At 41.4% G+C, this 23,496-nt stretch overlaps 1 protein-coding gene across 4 annotated transcripts in view; it reads left to right on the forward strand.

The window, feature by feature from the left end:
• The window catches only part of kctd7 (potassium channel tetramerization domain containing 7), a 54,989-nt gene that overhangs the window by 12,867 nt on the left and 18,626 nt on the right, over positions 1-23,496 (forward strand). For 3 of the 4 annotated variants that reach the window (XM_041197478.1, XM_041197480.1, XM_041197477.1), the window contains exons 3-5: positions 1,324-1,502; positions 9,887-10,259; positions 15,745-15,817. In XM_041197478.1, coding sequence (XP_041053412.1) covers positions 1,324-1,502; positions 9,887-10,259; positions 15,745-15,802 — 610 coding nt within the window. In that variant the 3' untranslated portion in view covers positions 15,803-15,817. Of the gene's footprint in view, positions 1-1,323; positions 1,503-9,886; positions 10,260-15,744; positions 15,818-23,496 lie in introns of those variants that run through there. The other variant, XM_041197479.1, reaches the window with a different exon arrangement.

The following is a 23,496-nucleotide window of genomic DNA, read 5'->3' on the forward strand; positions in this document are numbered from 1 at the left end:
ATGGTGGCGTGGACCCAATCAGGGGTGCTGATCCGGCCCATACCCGCCCCCGCACAACCCTTCCGAAGGGGGACAATTCTACCCTTTAGGTATAAGGATGACGACAGGAAATGTAGGTTGATAGTTCCCAAGATAGTTCTTTTGGTAAATATAACACATGGTCGCTGAGCCACACAAACTTCAGAGGTGCCAGTGTGATCTGTGGTTGTTACTGAGCTAGCCAATACTAACAGTGATGCCAGCAAAAGTATTATAATTAACCTTAATAACCTGGGGACAAGAGGGAAAAGTAAATCAGGCAGAGTTCTTTCTCTTCATCAGATCCACTGACGATTGCTGGAAAATGCATGCCAGTGGACACTTAGTGAGGTCAGTACCAGGCTTTGTTGTAATGCCTGTGCAATCAGTTAGCATGCTGAAAAGTGAAGAAATTATGCTTCAATTGTACAGTGCCTTGGTCAGATCCCATCAGGAGAATTGCATTCAGTTTTGTGTGCTGCACCTCAGGTTTGCTCTACTGGCCTTGGCAGGGGTACAGTCCGGATTTACAGATGACAGGGTTTACAGGTTTAAATTATCAGGCCATATTGCATAGAATTGGCTAGAATTCCCTTAAACTTAGATATGATCTAATTGAAGTTTTTAAAGAGCTAAATGAATGCAATAGATAGGTAGAGAGAAACCATTTCCTCTGGTGGAGGATATCTGAACAAGGGCATAATCTTAGAATTCGAGCTAGGAGTGAAATCAGGAAGCATATTTTTGTGAAAATAGTAGTGTAATCTGGAACTCCATCTCCCAAAGGTTTGTGGGTACTGGGTCAATTGAAATTTTCAAGACCAAGAGGATCCAATTTTATTCGGTACATCACGGTGGGTAAATGGAATTAATGTGCACATCAGCCTATTTGAATGGCAGAACTGGTTTGAGAGGTTGAATGACCTACTTCTGTTCCTGTGACACGCTCGCTCGCCTCATACTTGAAGAAATGACCATTTGGATGAGGCACTGGAAGACTTCTGGTATCCATGGAATTATACCCTGAAATGCATTGTCAGCCTTTGGTGAAGACAAGAAAAGATGTATGTAGAAGTACATTGCGCTTATTACAATCCGCTTTATTGGCCACAGGACCTGCTGTCTTGCCGTTTTAATCTCAAAATTTTGTTCTTTTAACCACATTTAACACCAATATGACAAGCTGACAAAATTAAGTGCAATAGAAGTTTTGTAAAGATGTAAATTAATTAATTGTCTGCCAGAGTTGTATACTATCGATATTAGAACAGACTGAGTAATGCATTACCTTCCTTCTCTTTTCAGAGACATTCTCAATTTTTTAAGGAGTGATGACCTACCACCTCGTGAGCGAGTAAGAACAGTTTACAAAGAAGCACAGTATTATTCTATTGGACCACTTCTTGAGTGTCTGGATGAATTACAGCCCTTAGCCAGTGAAAAAGTCAGGAAGGCATTTTTGGACTTACTGCCATATTACAAAGGTAATGCTACCTACACAGACATTTTTACAACTTTTCTTTAAAAAACAAAGAGTCCACTAAATGGAGTTAGGTTGCAGATCAGTCATGATCTCATTGAAAGGCAGAATAGGCTCCAGGGGCTAAATGACAATCGCTGTTCTGTTTGTTCCTAAACATACAAACATGAACATAATTTATTTGGGCTCAAAATGAAGTTTGATTTATGTTCCAGCAGAATGAATATATGTAGGATACTCTCAATCGTCTGCTGTAACTTTGGTAGCTGCCTCGCAGAGACCCTGGAAAATTAACATAGATTCCACAAGTTACACGCAGGAGATCCTCATGGAAACTCAGCCCCTTCACCCCCCATCCCGCAATTTTAATATTGACCATTGATTCTATTATGTGTCCACTTTTAGTGCACTTTTTAACATACTACTTCAACATAAACAGTAAATCCAGATCAGATTTAATGCAAACACATTAATGAGTACGCTAAAATGACTGCACGGATGGAATTAAACCCATCTGAGTTTGATTGGTCCATTGTATACATTTAGAATTTCTGAAACTGTAGTGGACCAATGATACTTATTGTTTGTTAATCGGCTTTATTGGCCACAGGACCTGCTGTCTTGCAGTTTTAATCTCGAGCTTAGCTAAACAAACTTTGAAATGGCCATTAAGACTCAGATAATTTAATTAGTGTCATAATCATGGGCTGGATTCTGTGGTCAGTGTCGAAGCAAAGGCTAACCTTGAAGAAAGTTGCCCACAAAGGTCTAACAACCTTTGTGATGTGATTTCCCCTCCTCCAATGGCAGTTTGAATCTGGTACCAAGTCAAAGGGATCTCCAGGTGTGCAACGGCAGTGATGTCAGCGAACAGATAAGCAGCCAATCACAATACATTGAAGTATTCACACAAAGCAAACTAGGAATTTAAAACCACTAATTTCCTGAGTTTTAAATTTACATTTTCAGATAGTGAGATAAACGATTATGGTTGGATTTGGATAAAAGCTAAAATATTAATATAAACAAATGTTAGAAAAAATTATTTTACAAATAGAATCATAGAATGGTTGCAGGACAGAAGGAGGCCATTTGGCCCATCGAGCCTCTGCCAGCTCTCTACAAGAACAGTTTAGCTAGTCCCACTTTCCTGCCTTTTCCCTGCAGATTTTTTCCCTTCGCAGGTACTTATTCAATTCCCTTTTGAAGACCATGATTGAATCTGCTTCCAGCACCCTTTCAGGCAATTGATTATAGATCATAACCACTCACTGTGTAGAAAGGTTTTTCCTCATGTCGCTTTTGGCTCTTTTGCCAATCACTTCAAATCTGTGCCCTCTGATTCTCAAACTTTCTGCTAATGGGAACAGTTTCTCTCCATTTAGTCTGTCCAGAACCCTCCTGATACTGAACACCTCTATCAAGTTGTCTCTGAACCCTTTCTTTAAGGAGAACAACCCCAGCTTTCTTTTTTTTATAATTTTGCAAAAAATGTTCAGTAAACAGAGTTAAACCCATTGGTTAAGTATCATAGAACGATACAGCTGAAAAGCAGGCTGGCCATTATGTCCATCATGCTTGTGCCAGCTTTTTGGTAAAGCTATCCAATTAGTCCCATTTACCTGCTTTTCCTGTCAAATACCTCGAATTTTTTTCCTCTTCAAACTATTTATCCAATTATCTTTTGAGTGTTGCTCTTGGACATTGAATCTGCCACCTCTATCCTTCCAAGGCAGTGCATCCCAGATCATAACAATTCATTAAAAAAATGTTGCCACTGATTCTTTTATGAATCAGCTTTTTAAAATCCGTGTCCTCTGGTTACCAGTCATGCTGCCACTGAAAACAGTTTCTCCTTATTTACTCTACAAAAATTGTCATGATTTTGAACACCTCTATCAAATCTTCTTTTAATCTTCTGCTATGAAAGCCAGACTTACCTTAAAGTCAAGAGCAGAGACGGGTGTTACAATCCTAGCTGAGGTTACCCCTGGACAAGCCTGATCCCAGAGTGGAAGCCAGCTTGATAGATCCTAATTTTTATTTGTTTCTTTAGATACATGGAGAGGGGCTGAACAGGGTCACCGGAGTCAGCTAATGAACTTTTAACAAAGTAATAAAACATTTATTAAGCAAGAAAAGATGAACTATTATTATAATACTCCTTCACCAACCACCATATCTTTACAGATATATACAGATGTGTAAAGATAACACAAGTTATACAAAGGCTATCTTATACTCTAATGTCTACAGTAAGTACATAGTCTGTGTACCAATAGGCATCTGTGGTCAGACACATTGCACTCTGAAACCATGTGACAGATGTCACCTCAACCAGATGTTATGGATCCCTCCTCAACTTCCCCCAGGTGCTTGTCACACCGTCAGCAAACCAGATTCACTGCACTCCGTTTTTCATATGAGGGTTTCCAATCTCCACTCTCCTAGACCTCACCTTGGAATCTTCTCCCAAAACCAACACCCTCTCTCAGATGCCTTCTGCAAGGGTTCACCTCCAGGGTTTCAAACTCTCCTTCTGATGTTCCTCTTCCCTGCATCATCACATGCATTCAAGCTGTCTTCCACACGCTCTCTCTCACCAACTCAGCCATCAACAGTACCACCGCTTCACGTGCCCAAAACAAAGAGTTACATACCTTCGGTTGTCTCTTTGGACCCTCTTGCCTCTTGCAAGCTGTTCACTTTAAATCTACTTTCTGCAGCTTATGTTTCTTTAAATCTGAAGCTTGGAGCCTTTCTCTCTGCTCCTTACTCTCAACATCGCTTAACAGGACCTTTTCCAGGTTCCTGTCCTTCCTTCGACTAGAAGGTTTGCTTGGGACTTTCCCCTGTTTCTGTCTGAATCCTTTGGCCTTGGGACCTTTTGGTTCTATTGGGAAATCTGAAGCTCCCTTGCCCAGTGTCCAGTCTCTCTGGAGTCCTGGCTTCAAACTGAAACTTAAAACTGCTGTTTCTTTAGTTTCTCTGTGTGTCTGTGAGGGGGACTTGCCTCTCTGGACCGCTGTTACTAAGCAACAGCCCTGTTTTTCTCTACTCTTGTTTGCTTAGCTTAGCTTACAGTCATAAAACTCTCATTCGAAATGCATGCAAACTTTTAAAGTGAAACTAAAACTCAATTTGACCTTCCTTAACACACAGATGCAGAAATACAAATCAAACTCAAACATTAAAGCTAAAACTCATTCTTAACACCCACAAAATACAAATATAACTTACTTAAACTGTCTCTATTTCCTAACAGTTGGGAACTCCAAGTCCTGGCAGACCTCGGCATTTCTGCACATATGCAGACTGGAAGTGGGCTGCACATGTGCAATTCAGCATTGTAAATTATTTGGGCCGAGGAAGGCCCAGCATGCCTGCACAGAAAGGGAAAATGGCATGAAAATCTGTGTCATATGACTGGGAGTGGAGCACATTTGAAGTCAAGAACCCCAGGCAGGGAAAAGTCCTGAAAGGAGAGGGGACAGGGAGAGGTCCCAAAAGAAAGAGTCCCAGACATGGGATAGGGACAGGAAGAGATTCCAATTAAGTTAAAAAGGAAGAGGAGCAGAGAAAGAGGCTCCAAGCAGCTAAACAGCTGCAGTAAGCAGACTTTAAGTGAAGAGGGCTCAGGAGAAGCCCTAGCAATTGACGAAGACTCAGGAGAATCCCTGGCAATTGACGAGGACTCAGAAGAAGCCCTGGTGATCAAAGAGGGCTCAGGAGAAGTCCTGGTGGTCAAAGAGGGCTCAGGAGAAGTCTTGGCGATCAGAGAAGGATCAGGAAAGCCCTGGAAATTGAATAGGGAAGCAGAAGTTTGGTGGCTCTGTGCTGTGATCCATTGGGGTGAAGGTACCCCTTTGGAGCAGTAGTGTTCTGCACAATGTGGCTGAAGGGCTGAAGTTGTGCTTGTGAGTTGGTGCTTGAGTGCATACGTGAGAATCCAGGGGAACAGAGTCCAGGGGAGATGAGATTGAAACCATGTAAGGTGACTTTGTCTACTTTAACCAAAACGTTATTGGTCCCTAACTGGATATTACCAAAAACTTGGAAATCTGGTCTAGAATCGGAACATTTCTCCATTTAACACCAGCTTCTCCAGTCCTTCATTCCACAAACCATTCCCATAATTTTTTCCTACATCCTCTATAAAGCCTTCACACCCTTCCTAAAGTGCAATGCCCAAAATTGGGTACAATGCCCCAGTTGAGGCTGAACCACTGTTTTCTAACTGTTCGTCATGACTTCCTTGCTTTTCTGCTTTAAGCCTCTAAAGTTATAATGTGGAATTTTTTTATAACAAAGGTGAAATTTGACATTCTACAACATGCAATTAACTTTTCAGGACCAATTAGGATATCTAGCCATAATGATGAAGTTGAAAAATGGGATGCACCATTTTCAACAAGATGTGACTTTTTCATTTTCAAAAAGATGTGACTTTTTCAAGGGTTTTTACTGTGAGACTAACAGCACAGAAGTAAAAGTCTTCAACAGATCATGATTGCAATGGAGATTGGAGTCTAGGAGGTACCTCAACAGCATACCCAATGGAGGAACATAGAATCAGTGACATGGATCTCCTTACTATTGTGCACATGTGTGGACTCCCCAAGTTGCTGTCAGTTTCAGTGAAATAGTGATGGCGAATGGTGACAGCTTCACTATCATTATCACTGCAAAATCTAAGCCCATGTGTTAAGTGCCTTTAAAATCCCTTTTAAGGGTGTAATTTTTTTCTTAAACATGCATTTTCTTCCCTTTCCTTTTTTGAGGTCTCTGCACATAATCTCCAAATTATCAAAACTGACTGCTTCCAGACATATCAACTACTCATGTCACTTTGGAAATTATTTGTCAGTGTGCATGTGAGGTGGTGCCCCCTTTGTTTATTTTTATTGCTTCCTTTGGGAAAGCACCTGGCTCCTTACAATGTATGGGGATCCTGAACAGGAAGTTGGATCTATTTGTTCATGATGTATTCAGCTATTGATGTAGGTTAATACTAGTCCATTTTAGCTCTAATCCGTTTTGATAAAATTGAACAGATTTATGTATTGCATTGAATTCTTCATTTACATAAAATGAGTTTATGAAGGCCTGTTAAAGCATTTAAGAAGAAAGTTATTATAAAAGGAAGCACAATGTCAATTACTTTCCAGGTCTAACTGCGATTTTCAGAAGGGTAATGCAGTATCACTGCTACTTTATGACCCACATTTAATCTTCTCACCACATTTACAATTTGGTCTTTGTTGGTCGATGGTCTTTCAAAATCTTTCATGATTTACAAATGACTGAATGTCTTCTGAGCATGTCCTCCAGCCTTGTCTGTGCCTGCTTCAATTGAGTATTTTTTTATGTGTAGAGCATGTGACTGATTGCTACATACTCCCAGGCCACTTTCTTCTATTTAGCAAATTGAGGCTTTTAAAAAAAAATTGGTACTTTCCATGGACACTGGCCTCATTAGTAGTACTCCAGGGCTGCCAATGCCTACTCACTTCCATTCCTCCTAGGCACTCTTGTCACTGCTGAGGTTTTACCAACCACTGTTCACCCTTGCCAACAGCCTCATTGCTATTACAGTATCTGTCTTTACAATGCAGAAGGAGGCCATTTGACCCATCGAGTCTGCATTGGTTCTCTGAAAGAACTTTCCACCTTGTCCCACTCCCCTGCCTTATCCCCGTAACCTTGCAGATTCTCTCTTTTCAGGTAGCAATCCATTTCCCTTTTCAATACCTTGATCGAACCTGCCTCCACCACTATTTCAGGAAATTTGTTCCAGGCTCCAACCACCCTCTGGGTGAAAAAACTTTCCTCATACCACATTTACCCCTTTTGCCAATTATTTTGAATCTGTGCCCTCTAGTTCTTGATGTTCTCTTGAGTGGGAACATTTTCTCACTATTTACCCTGTCCATATTCCTCAGGGTCTTGAATACCCCTATCAAGTCTCCTCTCAGCCTTCTTTTCTCCAATGAAAACAGTCCCAACCTCGGCAATCTATTGCTGTCTCTGAGTTCAGATCTCATAACTGCCACTCTCCCGGCACCAGCCTCAAGCTTGTGTTGATCTCAATGCCACCTCATTCCACTACATCACTGAGGTCTACCATTGCCCTTTATGGTGCGAACTTCATAAATTACCCAACAGGAAGAGGAATATTCATTGTATTATGTGTACAAGCCTAATGTCCAATAAATTCTGGTACAGATTATTTCCCTTAAATATGGTTTGTTTCAGAATGTTTGAACTAAAATTGACATCCCTTCCATAAATATAATGATCCACAAATCTTAGGGCAGCAAGCACACCTATAATAATGCATAATAACCATTCATTTCTGGTTCAAATATGAATAAATTAATGTAAAATTGCAGGATTCAGAGGAAGATTCAGAGGTCCCCAGCATCACAGATGCCAGTCTTCAGCCAATTCGATTCACTCCCGTGATATCAAGAAACAACTGAAGGCATTGGATACTGCAAATGCTATGTGCCTGACAATATTCCGGCAATAGTACCAAAGACTTGTGTTCCAGAACTTACTGCACCCTAGCCAAGCTGTTCCAGTACAGCTACAACACTGGCATCTACCTAGCAATGTGGAAAATTGTCCATGTATGTCCTGTACACAAAAAGCAGGACAAATCCAATCTGGCCAATTACCACCCCATCAGTCTACTCTTGATCAGTAAAGTGATGGAAGAGGTCAACAACGGTGCTATCAAGCGATACTTGCTTAGCAATAACTTGCTCACTGATGCTCAGTTTGGGTTCTGCCAGGGCCAGTCAGTTCCTGACCTCATTACAGCCTTGGTTCAAACATGGACTAAAGAGCTGAACACCAGAGGTGAGGTGAGAGTGACTGTCCTAGACATCGAGACATCATTTGACTGAGTGTGGCATCAAGGAGCCCTAGCAAAACTTGGTTCAACGGGAATCAGGGAAAGCTCTCTGCTGATTGGAGTCATACCTAGCACAAAGAAAGATGATTGTGGTTGTTAGAGGGCAGTCATCTCAGTTCCAGAACATCACTGCAGGAGTTCCTCAGGGCAGTGCCCTAGGCCCAACCATCTTCAGCTGCTTCATCAATGACCTTCCCTCCAGCATAAGGTCAGAAGTGGGGATGTTTGCTGATGATTGCACAATGTTCCATACCATTCGTGACTCCTTGGATATGAAGCAGTCCATACCCAAATGCAGCAAGACCTAGACAGTATCCAGGCTTGGGCTGACAAGTGGCAAGTAACATTCATGCCACACAAGTGCCAGGCAATGACCATCTCCAACAAGAGAGAATCCAACCACTGCCCCTTGACATGCAAGGCATTACCAACACTGAATCCCTCACTATCAACAACCCGGGGGGTTACCATTGACCAGAAACTGAACTGGACTGAACTTGTGGCTACAAGAGCAGGTCAGGGGCTAGGAATCCTGTGGTGAATAACTCATCTTCTGACTCCCCAAAGCCTGTCCACCATCTACAAGGCACAAATCAGGAGCGTGATGGAATATTCTCCACTTGCCTGGATGAGTGCAGCTCCAACAACACTCAAGAAGCTTGACACTATCCAGGACAAAGCAGCCCACTTGATTGGGAAAATGATTCCAGGAGATACTTTGTAAGAGAGAAAGACCCCATTTCAGTGGGAGTCAGAGAGAATATCGGAGACTCCAGAGGCCGATTTTAACCTTGCCTGCCTGGTGGGGTTTAAAATTACATCCAGCCCAACCTTAACTACTTTCTAGGGCCTTGGGGTTGCTTTCTGCAAGTTAAAGGTGTCTCATAAATAATTAAATGTTGTCATCTGATAGTGCAAAATGCACAAATTTCTCACAGTCACCAGGAGCCACTAGAGAAAGATGGTGTCAAGCAGGAGCAAGGTCAGAAAAGGCTAAGATAAGTTCAACTTCTGGAACTTTTTAAAGATTTCTTTGTGGTTAGGAGGGACTGAGGTGCAGTAAAAGTTCAAAAGAATTTGAATTTAACATCTTGAACATGTGAAACAAACATTATTAGGGATTTTAGATTTGTACAAGTAATTCTGAAAAATAAGCATTGTAACAGGAAGACAAGTTGATTATATTTCCCAGGTAGTTAATATATGCTCTTTGATTTATCATGGGAGTAATGTGTCTAAAGGCTATGGGATGAGGTGAAAGGCCACACCAGTTTGGGAATGAGTGTCCTTTCTTACCAAATAGTTTTAACCACTGCTTATGGAAATTATAACTGCAAGTTCTTTCCTTCGCCGTCTCTTCGAATACAATGGTGATGATAATTCCTTTCTTATCTGTAAGGGAACACCAGGTATTGAAATTGAGTTGTATACTTTTAGTATTGTTCATTTTTGTTTCCTTTCATCAACAGAGAATTTGGAAAGGATAATTGATATTGCAAAACAAAGAGCAATTCAACGAAAGGCAAGATTTGCAAAGTTGAAAATTTGTGTTTACAAGGAGGAGATGCCAGTTACACCATATGAACGCCCTCTGTACAACTCACTACGCTTTGACAGAAGTGAGAATGATACAAAGCTCTTTGAACATCACTGTGAAGTTGATGTGTCGTTTGGCCCTTGGGAAGCCATTGCAGATGTATATGACCTTCTTCACTGCATTGTGACAGACTTAGCAGCCAGAGGAATTACAGTGGATCACCAATGCATAGGTGTTTGTGATAAGCACCTCATAAACTATTACTACTGCAAACGCCCAATTTATGAATTCAAGATTACCTGGTGGTAACTAACTTTTGTAATTATTTTTAGCTTCCATATTTATTTGACAAAATGTTATTAGGGAAGTAGTTTTGCAATTTAATTTATTAATGATACCAGCAAAATTGTATATATGTTTAACAGCGAACATCCCACAACAGTGTCTTATAGCAAGAGGAGAATGGCCAGCTGCATTTGTAACCTGGAGTTTTAGCATATTGTAGCATTTTCATACTAACAAGTCAGATTAGTTAATGCAAAATCTGACTTCTTGTCAAGAGTAAGGGTGCAGTTTCACTTAATGGTCACTTCAGAATCATGTGGTGCATTTATTTATTTTTATCAGACAAGTCAAATGGTTTGCTCATATTTGTCCAGGTAATTAGTCTGTTATAGTACGATTGTGCATAATTAAATTGATAATAGACAATTCCATTTTTTTCCCCGCACTGGCTCCTCTCCACTATGAAACCTTAACAAGTTAGGTGGTGGGATAGTCTGGGTCAACATATTTTCACCATTGACCTCAATCAAGTTACATGATTGGAAAACACAGTAATAGTGTGAGGTTTTCTTTTTGAAGCTCATATTTTCTGATTCTGTGTTTCTCTTCAGCATGTGGTAAACGTTCCTTCAAAGCTTAAACAGAATTTGAATGGCAGCCAGAAGTTGTGCTCAGACACTTTAAAGATGCAAATACCATGGTAGTTTAGGAGTATATTTTTCTTTGTTTTCTGATTTTTGGAAAGGTAGAAAGCAGTGTTTCATGCTCTATGCCATTTTCTAATTTCAACAAATGGAGAAAAGTATAATAGCTAATGATTTTGCTTCAGCTAGTTCCTCCCACCTCCTCATTCCTAATGTCGTTGGTTGCAGACACTTTGCCTACTTCTCAAGTCTGTCAGTTTTGCTGGAAATTATTTATTCCTAGGAAAGATGAATTCACACTCAATACTTTTTTGTTGTTTGGCTCTCCGATTTTGTAATACAGGGGTCATTTCCTCTTTGCACCTTTGGTGACAGTGGTTTCTTTTGGAGCTCCCTTCATTCCTTACAAAGCTGCATAAAATGAGTGTCTAACAAAATATATAAACATTTTCAAAAGAATTTTGAAAACAGTACGTGAGATTATTAGTTTGTGTTATTTGTTTTCATTTGGACCAATAACAACGTTTGATACAATATAATTTCTGGCCCTGAAATTCCATGGGGGTTCTAATTTCAGCAAAATCCTTGGAAATATGGTCAGTGTTCAACCCTTTCCATTGGTTTTCTAGAGGTTCTGCATATCGTCTGCCAAAGTTATGGCAAGAGTCTGCTAGAATCCACACAGAATTTCAGGGCCCTAGTATTTTGAAGACATTTAGTAATGATTTCATTTTTATTTATGTTAAGAGAGCTAAAATTTAGCAAACATAAACTTAAAAGGTATTTATTGCATTATTTAAATGCTTTGAAATAACCTGGAGGTGCACTATGACTGAAGCATTTAAAAAAACTTCAAATAGTGACAAAAAATGTATTTTGATCCTCCATTTGCAAGAGTGACCTACAGTGTAGGTAGTATTGATTGGCTTTTTGAAACTGAGTTTTTTCCCCAGTACATTGCTTTGTGACTGAGGGAATAGCTGCTGACCTGCTTGCAAACCGTTATCAGTGTTGTTGTTTTGTAAGTGTTATACAATGACAGATTCATATTGTTCCTTCTCCTGTCTTCACATGCGTGCTCCTTGAAGATTTCCATTTGAGATCAAGAACTTTCCATTGAGGAATTGCGCATGTCCCAAAATTCTCACTCCGACACTTGTGCATTAAGTTATTGGACCATTCCAATTACAGGCTAGAATTTATCCATAGTTCCATGGATCTGTAGTACAATGGTGATCTAGAAAACAGAGGAGTAAACTATTAACTAAACTGGTTTGGAATAATTTATGATGAGTTGTCACAGTACATAGATTTTCTAGAGCAGAAACATTTCTTGTGCAAGATCCAACCTGTAAATTATTTTTGCACATTTTCAGCTTTACACCAGTATTGAAATAGTTACTGAGTTCATACTAGTATACAGCCAGAAGTATAAACTGCTAGCGATGCAAGTGCAATGTACATGACTGATAAATACCATAAAATATGTAAGAAATATTGCAGGTGAATTTTGTCTTCACTGCTGGTTGACAGTGTGATTGAATGCGCAACACAGCATTAATCACCTTGGTCTTTCTGCCACTCTGGCCATTTTAATGGCAGTCTGTAAGGTGGATGGCCCAGGCAGCCAGCAGAAACAGTCGAATGCCAAAATAGCCTGTGCACATTGGGGTCTACCAATTTTGAAGTACCAATGGTTAGTGTGTACAGAACAATTTTAAAGGGACTGTTGTAGGCCACTTCATAAAGCACACAGGTAAGTTTTTAAGAACTATTTTAGTGGCGTGAGGAGGACTGTTAATACTTCTCCTGGCCCCACTCACTCTGATGCTCAGTTCTCTGCGGCCTTCTCCAAGGATCACTTCCTTTCTTCCCAATTTTACTTACCACCAACTTTCAGCTGAGCTGAGGACTGCCAGATTTCCCTGCCCCTCTGAGCTACTGAGCACTGGCAGCTCAACAATTACACCTAAACAGTGCTCAACTATGAAGTCGTTCAGGCCTTCCACCACTTCCATTTTCACAGGTGACAGGCTTGCTCTGAAAATCTATCCCCTTTGTGCCTAAAATGCCAATAGGTAATTGATATAAGTCAAAGAGTATTAGACCAATCTATTCTTCCCTTTTCTAATGTTTTCAAATTGAAAACTTGAATTGGAATCTGCCAATCACATCCAAAGTCCCCACTTAATTCTTTTCATTGGACAGGGCCTGTTCATTTCAATGTGTAACACCTTTACAGTTTTTTGTGCAGTATCTTCAGAGGTGCTCCTTGTGAGCAGCCTGCCAGTATCTTCAAGATTGCTGCATGGCAGCAGGCATGCAGCTTACAAGAAACGTTACTGAAAGTTTATAAGATGCCTCAATTAGTTTGCCTTTCCAGATAATGCAGTCCAGATTTTGATAGTTACTCAATCACAACAGAACCACAATACAATGCTGAGTGAAGTGTAATTAAGCATGAAGTCAAGACATAGGTGCATTAACTAACTGTACATTATTAAATAATATCTATGATAACATGATAAGAAGATTACATAGAGTGATTAAATACTTACTATCCATTGATAACCAGTCATAGCCAATAGCAGTTTAAGATAATCATCACATCTCAGTTTTGCCTGGGTTTTGCTTAACAACATTCACTGTTTTGTTCAAGATTACAATTTGACGTAAGTTTAATTTTACGATTTATATACAAGGCATTGATGTTATATTTCCAGCATTTGGTTATTCCTCGTGATATGAGCATAGGTTGTGCAACCTTATCCTTTCAGCAGGTTGAGTGTTGTAGAATTGAACAGCTCTGCCTTCCTCAGAGATGCTTGGCTTCACCCTGGGGTCACTAGCTGTGAGTTGCTATCCAAGGTTTTGTCTTCTTTCTTCAGTCATCTTCTTGTCCCAGTTTAGTTTCACTAAACTTTTCACATGTGTATTTCATTGTATTCGTGTGTCATTTTACTCAGATTTAGAGCCTTAAACTATTAAATAGCAGTGGTGATGCACCTTAAGATTGTTTCTGTTTGATTATTTCACTCATAACATTTTCTATGCTCTTGAAAACCTGCTTCAAGAGCCCTTTACAAATCCCTTTTACCTTCTATCCTTTTTGAAAACCTTCTTGAATTTTCTGCAACTTTCTAATTAGACTTTTAAATCCCCCTGAGGGGACAGTACCAAGATGATACGCTCTGTCACATGAATCCTTTCAAAGTTGCTATTCAAATGGAAGTACACATCATCAGAAACTATAATTACCAGATTTTATTTAGTTTGAAGAATAGGGCTTTATTTAAATGCTACATCCCCTCCTTTCCCAGGCCCCCAAGTGAAAAAGTGGAATATGTCTTCTCATATGAGGATACCAGCATTATTCCTGGTGCAAGACTCTGATCTGAGCAAGCATTACAACACATACATTAGCTAAAACTTCAGTTGAAGCTGGAACTAGCCTTAATTCAAAACACCAGACAATACCAAGATGTCTAAGCCTCTTGTTTGTGCCTCAGCTTATCCAGAATGCCTTTTAATTTTCCCAGAGTTCCTGTACTATAGTTTAGAAGGGCCATGTGTACACAAAACACGAGAGGCCGTAGCCTGGCCCGAGTCAACGCCTTCAGAAAAACATTATGGAGGGGTAATGTCTTATATAGAATATGTTTTTTTCACAAGATTTCAGCATAACCACAGAGCAGCAGGACCATCTGGCTCATGTAAGTTCATTTGCCCTGAACAGTCCATCCACTGCTGCATTCGATTGCTTGTTAACCCTCGCCAAGGGTTTTACTTCCACCATTCTATCATGGTGCATTCCAAGTGTTCATCATTCTCTGAATGAAGACAAATGAAACTGCCATATAAAAGGTTACTGCACGAGATAAGAGCTCATGATGTTGGGGGTAATATTTTATCTGGTCTAAAGAATTGGCTAACTAACAGAAAACAGAGTTGAGATGAATGGGTCATTTTTAAATTGGCAAACTAGCTAGTGGGACGCTACAGTGATCAATGCTGGGGGTTCAATTATTTACAATCTATATTAATTATGTGGATGAAGGAACAGAGTGTATTGTAGCCAGATTTGCCAATGATACAAATGTAGGTAGGAAAGCAAGTTGTGAGAAGAAAGAAAAGTCTGCAAAGGGATATAGTTAGGTTAAGTGAGTGGGCAAAAATTTAGCAGGTGGAGTATAATGTGGGAAAATTTGAGGTTGTCCACTTCAGAGGGAAGAATAGAAAAGCAGAATATTAATTAAATGGAGAGGGATTGAAGATTGTTGTGGTACAGAGGGACCTGGGTGTCCTCGTACATGAATCACAAAAATTTAACATGCAGATACAGCAAATAATTAGGAAGGCAAATGGAATATTGGACTTTACTGCAAGGGGATGATGTATAAAAATAGGAAAGTCTTGCTATAACTGTACAGGGCATTGATGAGACCACACACCCTGGAGTGCTGTGTACAATTTTGGTCTCCTTATTTAGGGAATGATATACTTGCATTGGAGGCAGTTGATAGGAGGTTCACTAGGTTGATTGCTGGGATGAAGGGGTTGTCTTATGAGGAAAGGTTGAGCAGTTTGGGCCTATGTTCATTGGAGTTTAAAAGAATGAGGGATGATCCCATTGGAACATAAGATTCTGGTGGAGGGGACATGATGTAGTATAAAGGGTTGATAGCTATTATGCTAATAGCTGCAGTGCACTATCAGTGATGTCAGATGATATCAGATCAAACGTAACTGCAACCTAAGGGAAGAAGGTTTCAATGGAGTACTTATAAAGTTTTCTTTGTAAATAGTCAATAAATGTTCACTAATTTGTAACAGCATTGTTTCCAACTCTCTTCAATCAAAGGCTGCAGAGCCTGGTCATAATAATACATGGTGGCAGCGGTCTGCAAGCTGTTTACTGAAGATCCCTGTCGATACTGATAAAGGCGGGAAAAGTGAAGTACAGCAGCCCAGCAGAGCATATTCAAGAAATGCCCACAGCAGCAATTGGAGCAACTAATCACTACCAGAATCCCATGACAATCGACTAGAAGTGCACAGAGCTATGGAGAAAGTCTTACCTCTGTCCAAGCCACCGAATCTCTTGGAGGACCTCGACCAAGCTGCACACTGAAGAAACTGGTGTTGCCAATTTAGTCGATACTGGACTGCCTCCAGATTTGCTCAGAAACCAGATAAGGATCAGGTCTGCATTCTCCTTCATACACTCGGCAGCTGTGCCAACGACATTAAGAATACAGAAGGTTGATGAAGAAACTGCCAAATACGAAGAAGTCATCAAAACCTTCAATTCCTACTTTAGCATACGGCACAATACTACAACGGACCAGGCAAAATTCAACTGGCACATCGAGGAACCTGGAGAGAATGTTAATTATTTTATAGATGGCTTATATCACTGAGCAGATAACTGTGAATATGGGGCTTTGAGAGAGGAGCTCATCAAAGACCACATCATAGTGGGGATGATTGATGAAGCATTGTCAGATTTTCTACAGTCCAGAGAAGATCTCACTTTGTCCAAAGCAGTACAGTTAGCCAGGAAGAGTGAACTTCGCAAGGCTATTCATCCGGGGCGAAAGGGAGCCAGCCTAGGGGCGGACTCCTGACGGGGTCCAATTCATAACCATAGAGTTATCAGCGCACCTGCCAGGAAACAGAGCCAGTATGAAGAGGGCGTGGTCAGTACCATTGTTGCATGTCTGTGTTGTGGCAGGAGAAAACCCCATTAGCGCAAAGCTTGTCCAGCATTAATGCAAACTGTCACTCCTGCCACAAGAGGGCATAATTTTAAACAGTATGCCACAGCAGCAGGAATCTTCCACTTTCAGGTCAAAAATTTAAAGGGAGGTCAATCAGACCAAGCAGCATCCAGGAAATAGAAGATATAGAGAAACACAAAGTTCCTTTCTTGGGTGAAGTTGCAAAATCTAAGGACACCTTTTGGACCTCAGACACAATAGTCATAGGCCATAAAACCAACTTTAAGTTGGAAACGGGTGCAGGAATGCCCATTCTGTCTGCTATCATACTGTGGCTGAAGTCTGAATTTCTCCAATGGTCCATGGGGCACTCCACGCAAATTGCAAGGAAGGATGACAGCTACACTTCGCTATAAGGGAAGAGAAATTACAGAAATTCTCTGTTATCTCAAATCAGGAGTGCCCATTACTGAGCTGGAGAGCCTGCTCAGACATGTAACTTTGTTACAAGGTAGAAGAGCTAAACAACCAGGATAAACCAGATAAATTCAAAAGGGAATTTCCTAAATTGTTTATGGATCTGGGAAAGCTCCACACAGCTTACCGCATTACTTTGAAGTCAGATGCCAAGCCGGTATGTTTATTTAGCCCATGAAAAGCCCCCACCCTTAAAGGTGAGGCAAGAGATTGACTCCATGCTACACCAGGGAGTGATATCGTTGGTAACACAGCCCATATCTTGATGCTGCGGCATGGTACCTGTGCCCAAGCCTAACCACTCAATTCGCATTTGTGTGGACCTCATGCATTTGAACAAAGCCATAGAGAGAGAAGTCCATGCCATGGTATCTGTAGACGAAAGCTTGGCAAAGCTTGCGAGGAGCTCAGCTTTCCACTCAACTTGGGACAGAGTTTTTAGCTCAGTGTACAGGCGCATGCCCAACTTGCTCAAGCGTAAAATAGCACGTGATATTTCGGTCGGTGGGTACACGTGAAAGTTGGAAGCGTTCCCGCTGACAATTAAGAGGCCAACTAAGCCCATTAAGATTCCAATTATTCCCGGTTTTTCGTGGTCCATCCAACCTTATGGCTTGCGGATGGGCAAATCTGCCAGGCGGACTTTGTATTTTTGATGAAACCTCATCCAAGGGCGGAATGAGGTTTCCATTATTAAATTAAAAAGAAATGAAAATGTATGGACAGAATTTTCATCATGTATATGTTCAGGTGACTGATTCTGATGCGTGGATATCCTTTTCTAGATGTTAAAATCTTTATTTATTGCTTTTAAATTCTTCAGCTCCCGGGCCTGCCAATCGCACCCGCATGCGGACCTAAAAATCCTGCCCTTGACGTTAATAGCAGCTCCTGGCAGCTCCCATTAGATGAGGTCAAAATTATTAACCACATTTATCACGCCCTTCGACTATACAGGTCGTTTTTGCAGTGGTGTAGACCAGTAACTCAGGTCTGACTCCATTGGAACTCTTAATGGGAGGAGATTACATACAGAGCTCTGAGTCCCCCACATAGTCTTCGTCCATGCCTTAAGGTGACAGAGATCAAAAAGGCACGTGAAAAAGAGGATCAGGCACACCAGGCTCTGACATACAACCTTTGCCACAAAGCGTAGGATTTTCTAACACTCTGACTAGGACAGTCTGTCTGGGTGTGAGACCAGAACTGACCCAGTCAGGTTTTGAGTTAGTCTGTTCATCCACGCTCCTATCTGATGCACACTAACCACGGCATCCTTTGGCGGAACAGATCCACTCAGGTATCCACCAGTAGACAGCCTCTACAGGAGCGGATTGAACACCCTGATGAATAAGAAGACAACCCTGCCAACTTACAGAATGATTCACAGGCCTCTCCACAAGAACATAGTACATTTAACTCTCCCACAGGAAACAAGAACATGATCTGGCAGACCAGTCAAACCAATGTCTTTCCCTATAATTCAGGGAAAAGGACAGTGACTTGAGATGTGGGGGTGGGGGATGGGTGGGGAAGTAGGATGTGTAAAATGTTAATGTTGACTTGGGGAGAAGGTGCAGTATAAACGGTTAATAGCTATTATGCTAATAGCTAGAGCGCATCATCAGTGATGTCAGATCACATGTAAATGGAATCTGAGGGAAGGAGGTTCTAATGGAGTCCAGCTAAAGTCCATCTCTGTAAATAGTCAATAAATGTTCACTACTTTGCAACAGTATGGTTTCCAGCTTTCTTCATCAAAGGCTCCCAAAGCCAGTCATGACAATAACTTGACAGGACAGATGTTGAGAGGATGTTTCCCCTTGTGGGGGAATCTAGAACAGGCACCGTAGATTCAAAATAAGGGATTTCCCATTTGGGATGGAGATGAGGTGGAAATTCTTTTCTCAGAGGGTCATTAATCTTTGGAATGTATTAAAGGCTGAGTTACAACTTTTGATCTACAAGAGAATCAAGGGTTATGTGAGGCAGGCACATGAAGTTAGGGCCACAAGTCATGATCTTATTGACTGGCGGAGCAGGCTCGAGGGACCAAATAGCCTACTCCTGCTCCTATTTCTTAGGCTTTTATGTGATGTTACTGTTTACTAGTTTAAGCCTATTAAGGCCATTAACAAAGTAATTGAGTCTGTTAAGAATGCTGCCTGTCCAACCTTAAGGTTGGTGGGCAGGCGAAGAGCCCAGGTGGCTTTTGCATTTTTCATGAAACTGCATCCACGGGTGGAGCCTCAGGGAGATTTCTGCACTCTTTCGCGCGCATGTGCGCAAAAGACAGCAGGACCTGACTCAGGGAACCCCAGACCCGCACAGGGAATGCACAGCACATTCTGGGTGGGCCTTAAATGGCCTGCCCAGTTAAATGGCGCCGTGCTCCTGATCGGGGGTGCTGATAGGGTTCGCGCTTGCTCCTGCCCACCCCCGCACAACCCCCCCCTCCTCCAAAGGGTGGAAAATTCAGCCCATATCTTGAAGTGGTAAACTTCTGAATGGAGACGTTTAGGTAAAATGGCTGTGCATTGTAGTTGATGAGATAAAGTGTCAGAACTGGGGATGTGAGATTGGAAGGGCTAAATGGTGCAAACCATGTAAGTGTGAGGTTGCAGAAATTAAAGATATATGTGAAAAATGTATTAATCCATTAGCCATAATTTTTCAAACTTCTCAATTCAGGAATTGACCCCTTGGATTAAAAAATTGCCACTATCAGTCCACTACTTGTGAAGGATAACATAGATAAACTAGGAAATTATAGGTCTGGGTTAGTCTAACGTCAGTTATGGGGAAGTTCCTAGAGTCTGTTATTAGGAATAGAATGGTTGAGCATTTGGACAAATATGTGCTGATCAGAGAGACTCAGACAGATAAATCATAAAACCAAGTTGAATTGTTTGAGGAGGCAACTGAAGTGATAGACAAGAGAATATGTTATTTTTATGGATTTTCAGAAGACACTTAAAAAGGTTCCACACAGGAGATTTTTACCAACAATTGTAACACATGGAACTGGAGACAACCTATTGGCTTGGATAGAGAATTGGTTAGGAGATAGGAAACTGAGAATAAGGATAATGAGTATGTACTTAAATTGGCAGGAGTGTCTGTGAGGGATCTCTGCTGGGCCTCAGTTTTTCACTATATTTGTAAATGACTTAGATGAAGGTTTGGAGAAACGCATATCTAAGTTTACTGACAACACTAAGTTAGGTGGCACAGTAAACAGACGGGAGCAAAAAGTTGCAATGGAATATTGATAGATTAAATAAGTAGGCAAAACTGTAGCAGATGGAGTTCAATGTGGGAAAATGTAAGATAGATTAAAACATTTTCTGAATGGCCAGAAGCTGTGGATGAGCAGAGAGATTTAGGATTAAGTATAGAAATCATAAAACATTAGTGGACATACCAAAACTAACATAAAAGGCTAATGAAATGTTGGCCTTTATCTTGAGGGCTGTAATTCAAAAGGATGGATGTTATGCTACATCTGTACAGAGCTCATGTGTGTTGTTTTGAGTTCAGGGCACTGCACCTCAGGAAGAATATACTGGCCTTTGGAGAAGTCCTGTATAGATTTGCCAGGATGATACCAGGGCTAATAGAGTTAGATTATGAGGACAGGTTGCTTAGATTTGAATGTATATTAGGGAGTGATCTGATTGAAGTTTAAGATAATTAAAAGATTTAATAGGGTAGATAGAGAACACATCTTTCCTCTGGTGGGAGAGTCCAGAACAAGGGGACATACCCTTAAAAGTAGAACCAGGTCATTCAGGAGTGATATGGAAAAATATTTCTTCATGTAAATTGTAATATAAATCTGGAACTCTCCCTTCTCCCTCCCCACCCACCTTCAAAAAAGGCTAGGTGAATTTAAAATGTCAAAACTAATATTGAGAGATTTTTTGTTCAGCAAGGGCATTAAGGGTTGGAACCAGTGTGGATATATGGTGTTTAGGTGAAGTTCAGCCATAATCTAATCGAATGGCAGAAAAGGCTTGACAGGCTGAATTGACCACTCCTATTCCTCTCTTTTGGAGCCCAAAGCTAACGTAGGGGATAAACTGCCTGAATTTGACATGTGTAGTTAAGTGTGACGATTGTGGGAGTTAAGTATCCAAAGCTGGGGAAGTTAAAAAGAGTAAATATACATTCCCAGGATTGTTGCAGGCATATAATCCAAACCTGGTGTGATGCTGAAAGGAACTCACAATCATCTGCTTTCAAGGAGACAGTGCCAAGTTGGCATTTACTACAAAAGGAAAAAGTTAATATATGGCTCATTTGTAAATGATAAATGGAGAGTATTTTCAACAAAAGAGCACATGATTTCTTGTTCAGATTTTTAAAATATACCATGAAAGTCTTGCACTTATAGCACTTCTCATGACCACCAGGTGCCTCAAAAGCACTTATGCAGCTAATGAAGTACTTTTGAAGTGTATTCGGTGTTGTAATATAAGCGCAGCAGCCAATTAGTGAACAGCAAACACCCACAAACTGCAATGCGATAATGATCAGATCATCTATTTATTTGTGATATTGAGTTTGAGGGATAAACATTGGCCAGGATGCTGGGAACAACTCCCCTGCTCTTTTTCAAAATAGTGTCATGAGCTCTTTTACATCAGCCAGAGCAAGTAGGTGAGGTCTTGGTTTAATTTCTTATCTGAAAGGCGGCACCTCTGACAATGCAATACTTTCTCAATGAAACTCCCCCACTGGCGTGTCAGCCTTAATTTTTGGGCTCAAATCTGGAGCGGGATTTGAACGCAGAATCTTGACGGCTCAAAGCTGAGAGTGCAAGCAACTGAGCTATGGCATTCGCATTATAATAGTGTATCTTCCAGTTTGTTAGACCCTACAAGGGATCAAAAATCTCTGCTGTGTCGCAATCCCACAGTCGCATACAGAAAATATGTTTCGTGCCTTCAACAAACACCTCGGATAGACATTGAGGGGAATGGAGTCAGCAATTGAGGAAGCAATGGAGTCAATAGGTTGAGATAGCTTCCAATTGCCAGTGACCAACGCTGTGTGTTTGAGGGGTGCTCTCTAAAATAAGTAAGGGCTAAATTCCTGATCATGATTGACTTTCGGGGGGAGCACTGGTGGAGAAAACATGGGTTACATTTAGTTACTGTGCGGGTAATCCTCAAGCCTCTGAATCTGTTGAAGTTACTTTGCTGGAATTGGACAAGTGGCTGGTCCTCTTTTGAAAGTTAACCAGAGGCGTGACGTGACCTGAAGTGTTGAACTTCAATTACATCACTGCGTGGCTCTGTGCGTAGTGACGCTAAAACGCTGACCCCCCTCTCCCCCTGGTGGCGCGCGGCTCAGCAGTTGGTGAAGAGAGAAAACAAAATCCCGGTGGGGGACGGAGGAAGAGGTGGAGAAGGGGAGAGGGAGGAATTCGGCGAACGATCAAGGTGAGGCCCGGGTGTGTCCTGTCGATCGTTTAACACTTAAAAAAAAACAGGGGCGGCGGGTGTTAGATTGATTTTCGGTGCGATATTTTATAGCCCGAGACCGGGATGCGGCAGCTCGGCCACTTTTCAAACGCCGGTGCAAAGCCGGGGAGCGGCCGCTGACGGACAACTCCCTGCATGCTTGGCCTGGCCGAGCCGGACCGGACAAACCAACCCCCCCCGGCCACCACCACCCCATCTCCTCCTTACTGTGCATGTTCCCCATCGATTGCTGTGGGCAAAGGGAGGGCGCGGCGATGGGTGCAGTGCCGTGGGCTCTCCATGAGCTGATGCGCGCACACTGAACTGAAATGTAGGTCGTCCCCCTTCCCCAGAGTGAACAGGCAAAGATTTGAGAAAAGTTCATGCGATTTGCGTTTAAATGCACCGTTATATCATTGGGGCCAAGTGTTATCCCGTGGAAAGCACTCCGCCTCTTAGAAGGCCCTGGGTTCAAATCGCACTCCAGGGACTTGAGGACAAAAATAAACCTAGGCTGACGCTCGTGCTGCGCTGTCGGATGAGACATTATACCTGAGGTAAAAAAAAATTTAAAATGCTGCACATTATCAGCAGGTTAGGCAGCATCTGTGGAGAGACAGAGTTAACATTTCAGCCCGAGATGACCTTTCATCAGAACTGAAGTCTTGTCCTACTTCTCAGGTGGACACAAGGACCCCATGGCACTATTTGAAGAGCAGAAGAGTTCTGCTGTTGTCCTGGCTAACATTTGACCAACATCACCAAAACAAGTTAGTTGGCCATTGCTATGCTTAACTTGGCTGCGGCATTTCCCTAAATTTCAACAGTAGACTCTTAGAGTAGGCTGTGAATGTCTTTTATTCGTGAAAGACTTATTTTAATCTACAAGTGGAAGATTTTATAAAGTACAGATTTCATGGCCCTGTTTCCACACGATCCAACTTAAAA

Source organism: Carcharodon carcharias, chromosome 10 (genome assembly GCF_017639515.1).
Source record: "Carcharodon carcharias isolate sCarCar2 chromosome 10, sCarCar2.pri, whole genome shotgun sequence".
Classification (NCBI taxonomy): Eukaryota; Metazoa; Chordata; class Chondrichthyes; order Lamniformes; family Lamnidae; genus Carcharodon; species Carcharodon carcharias.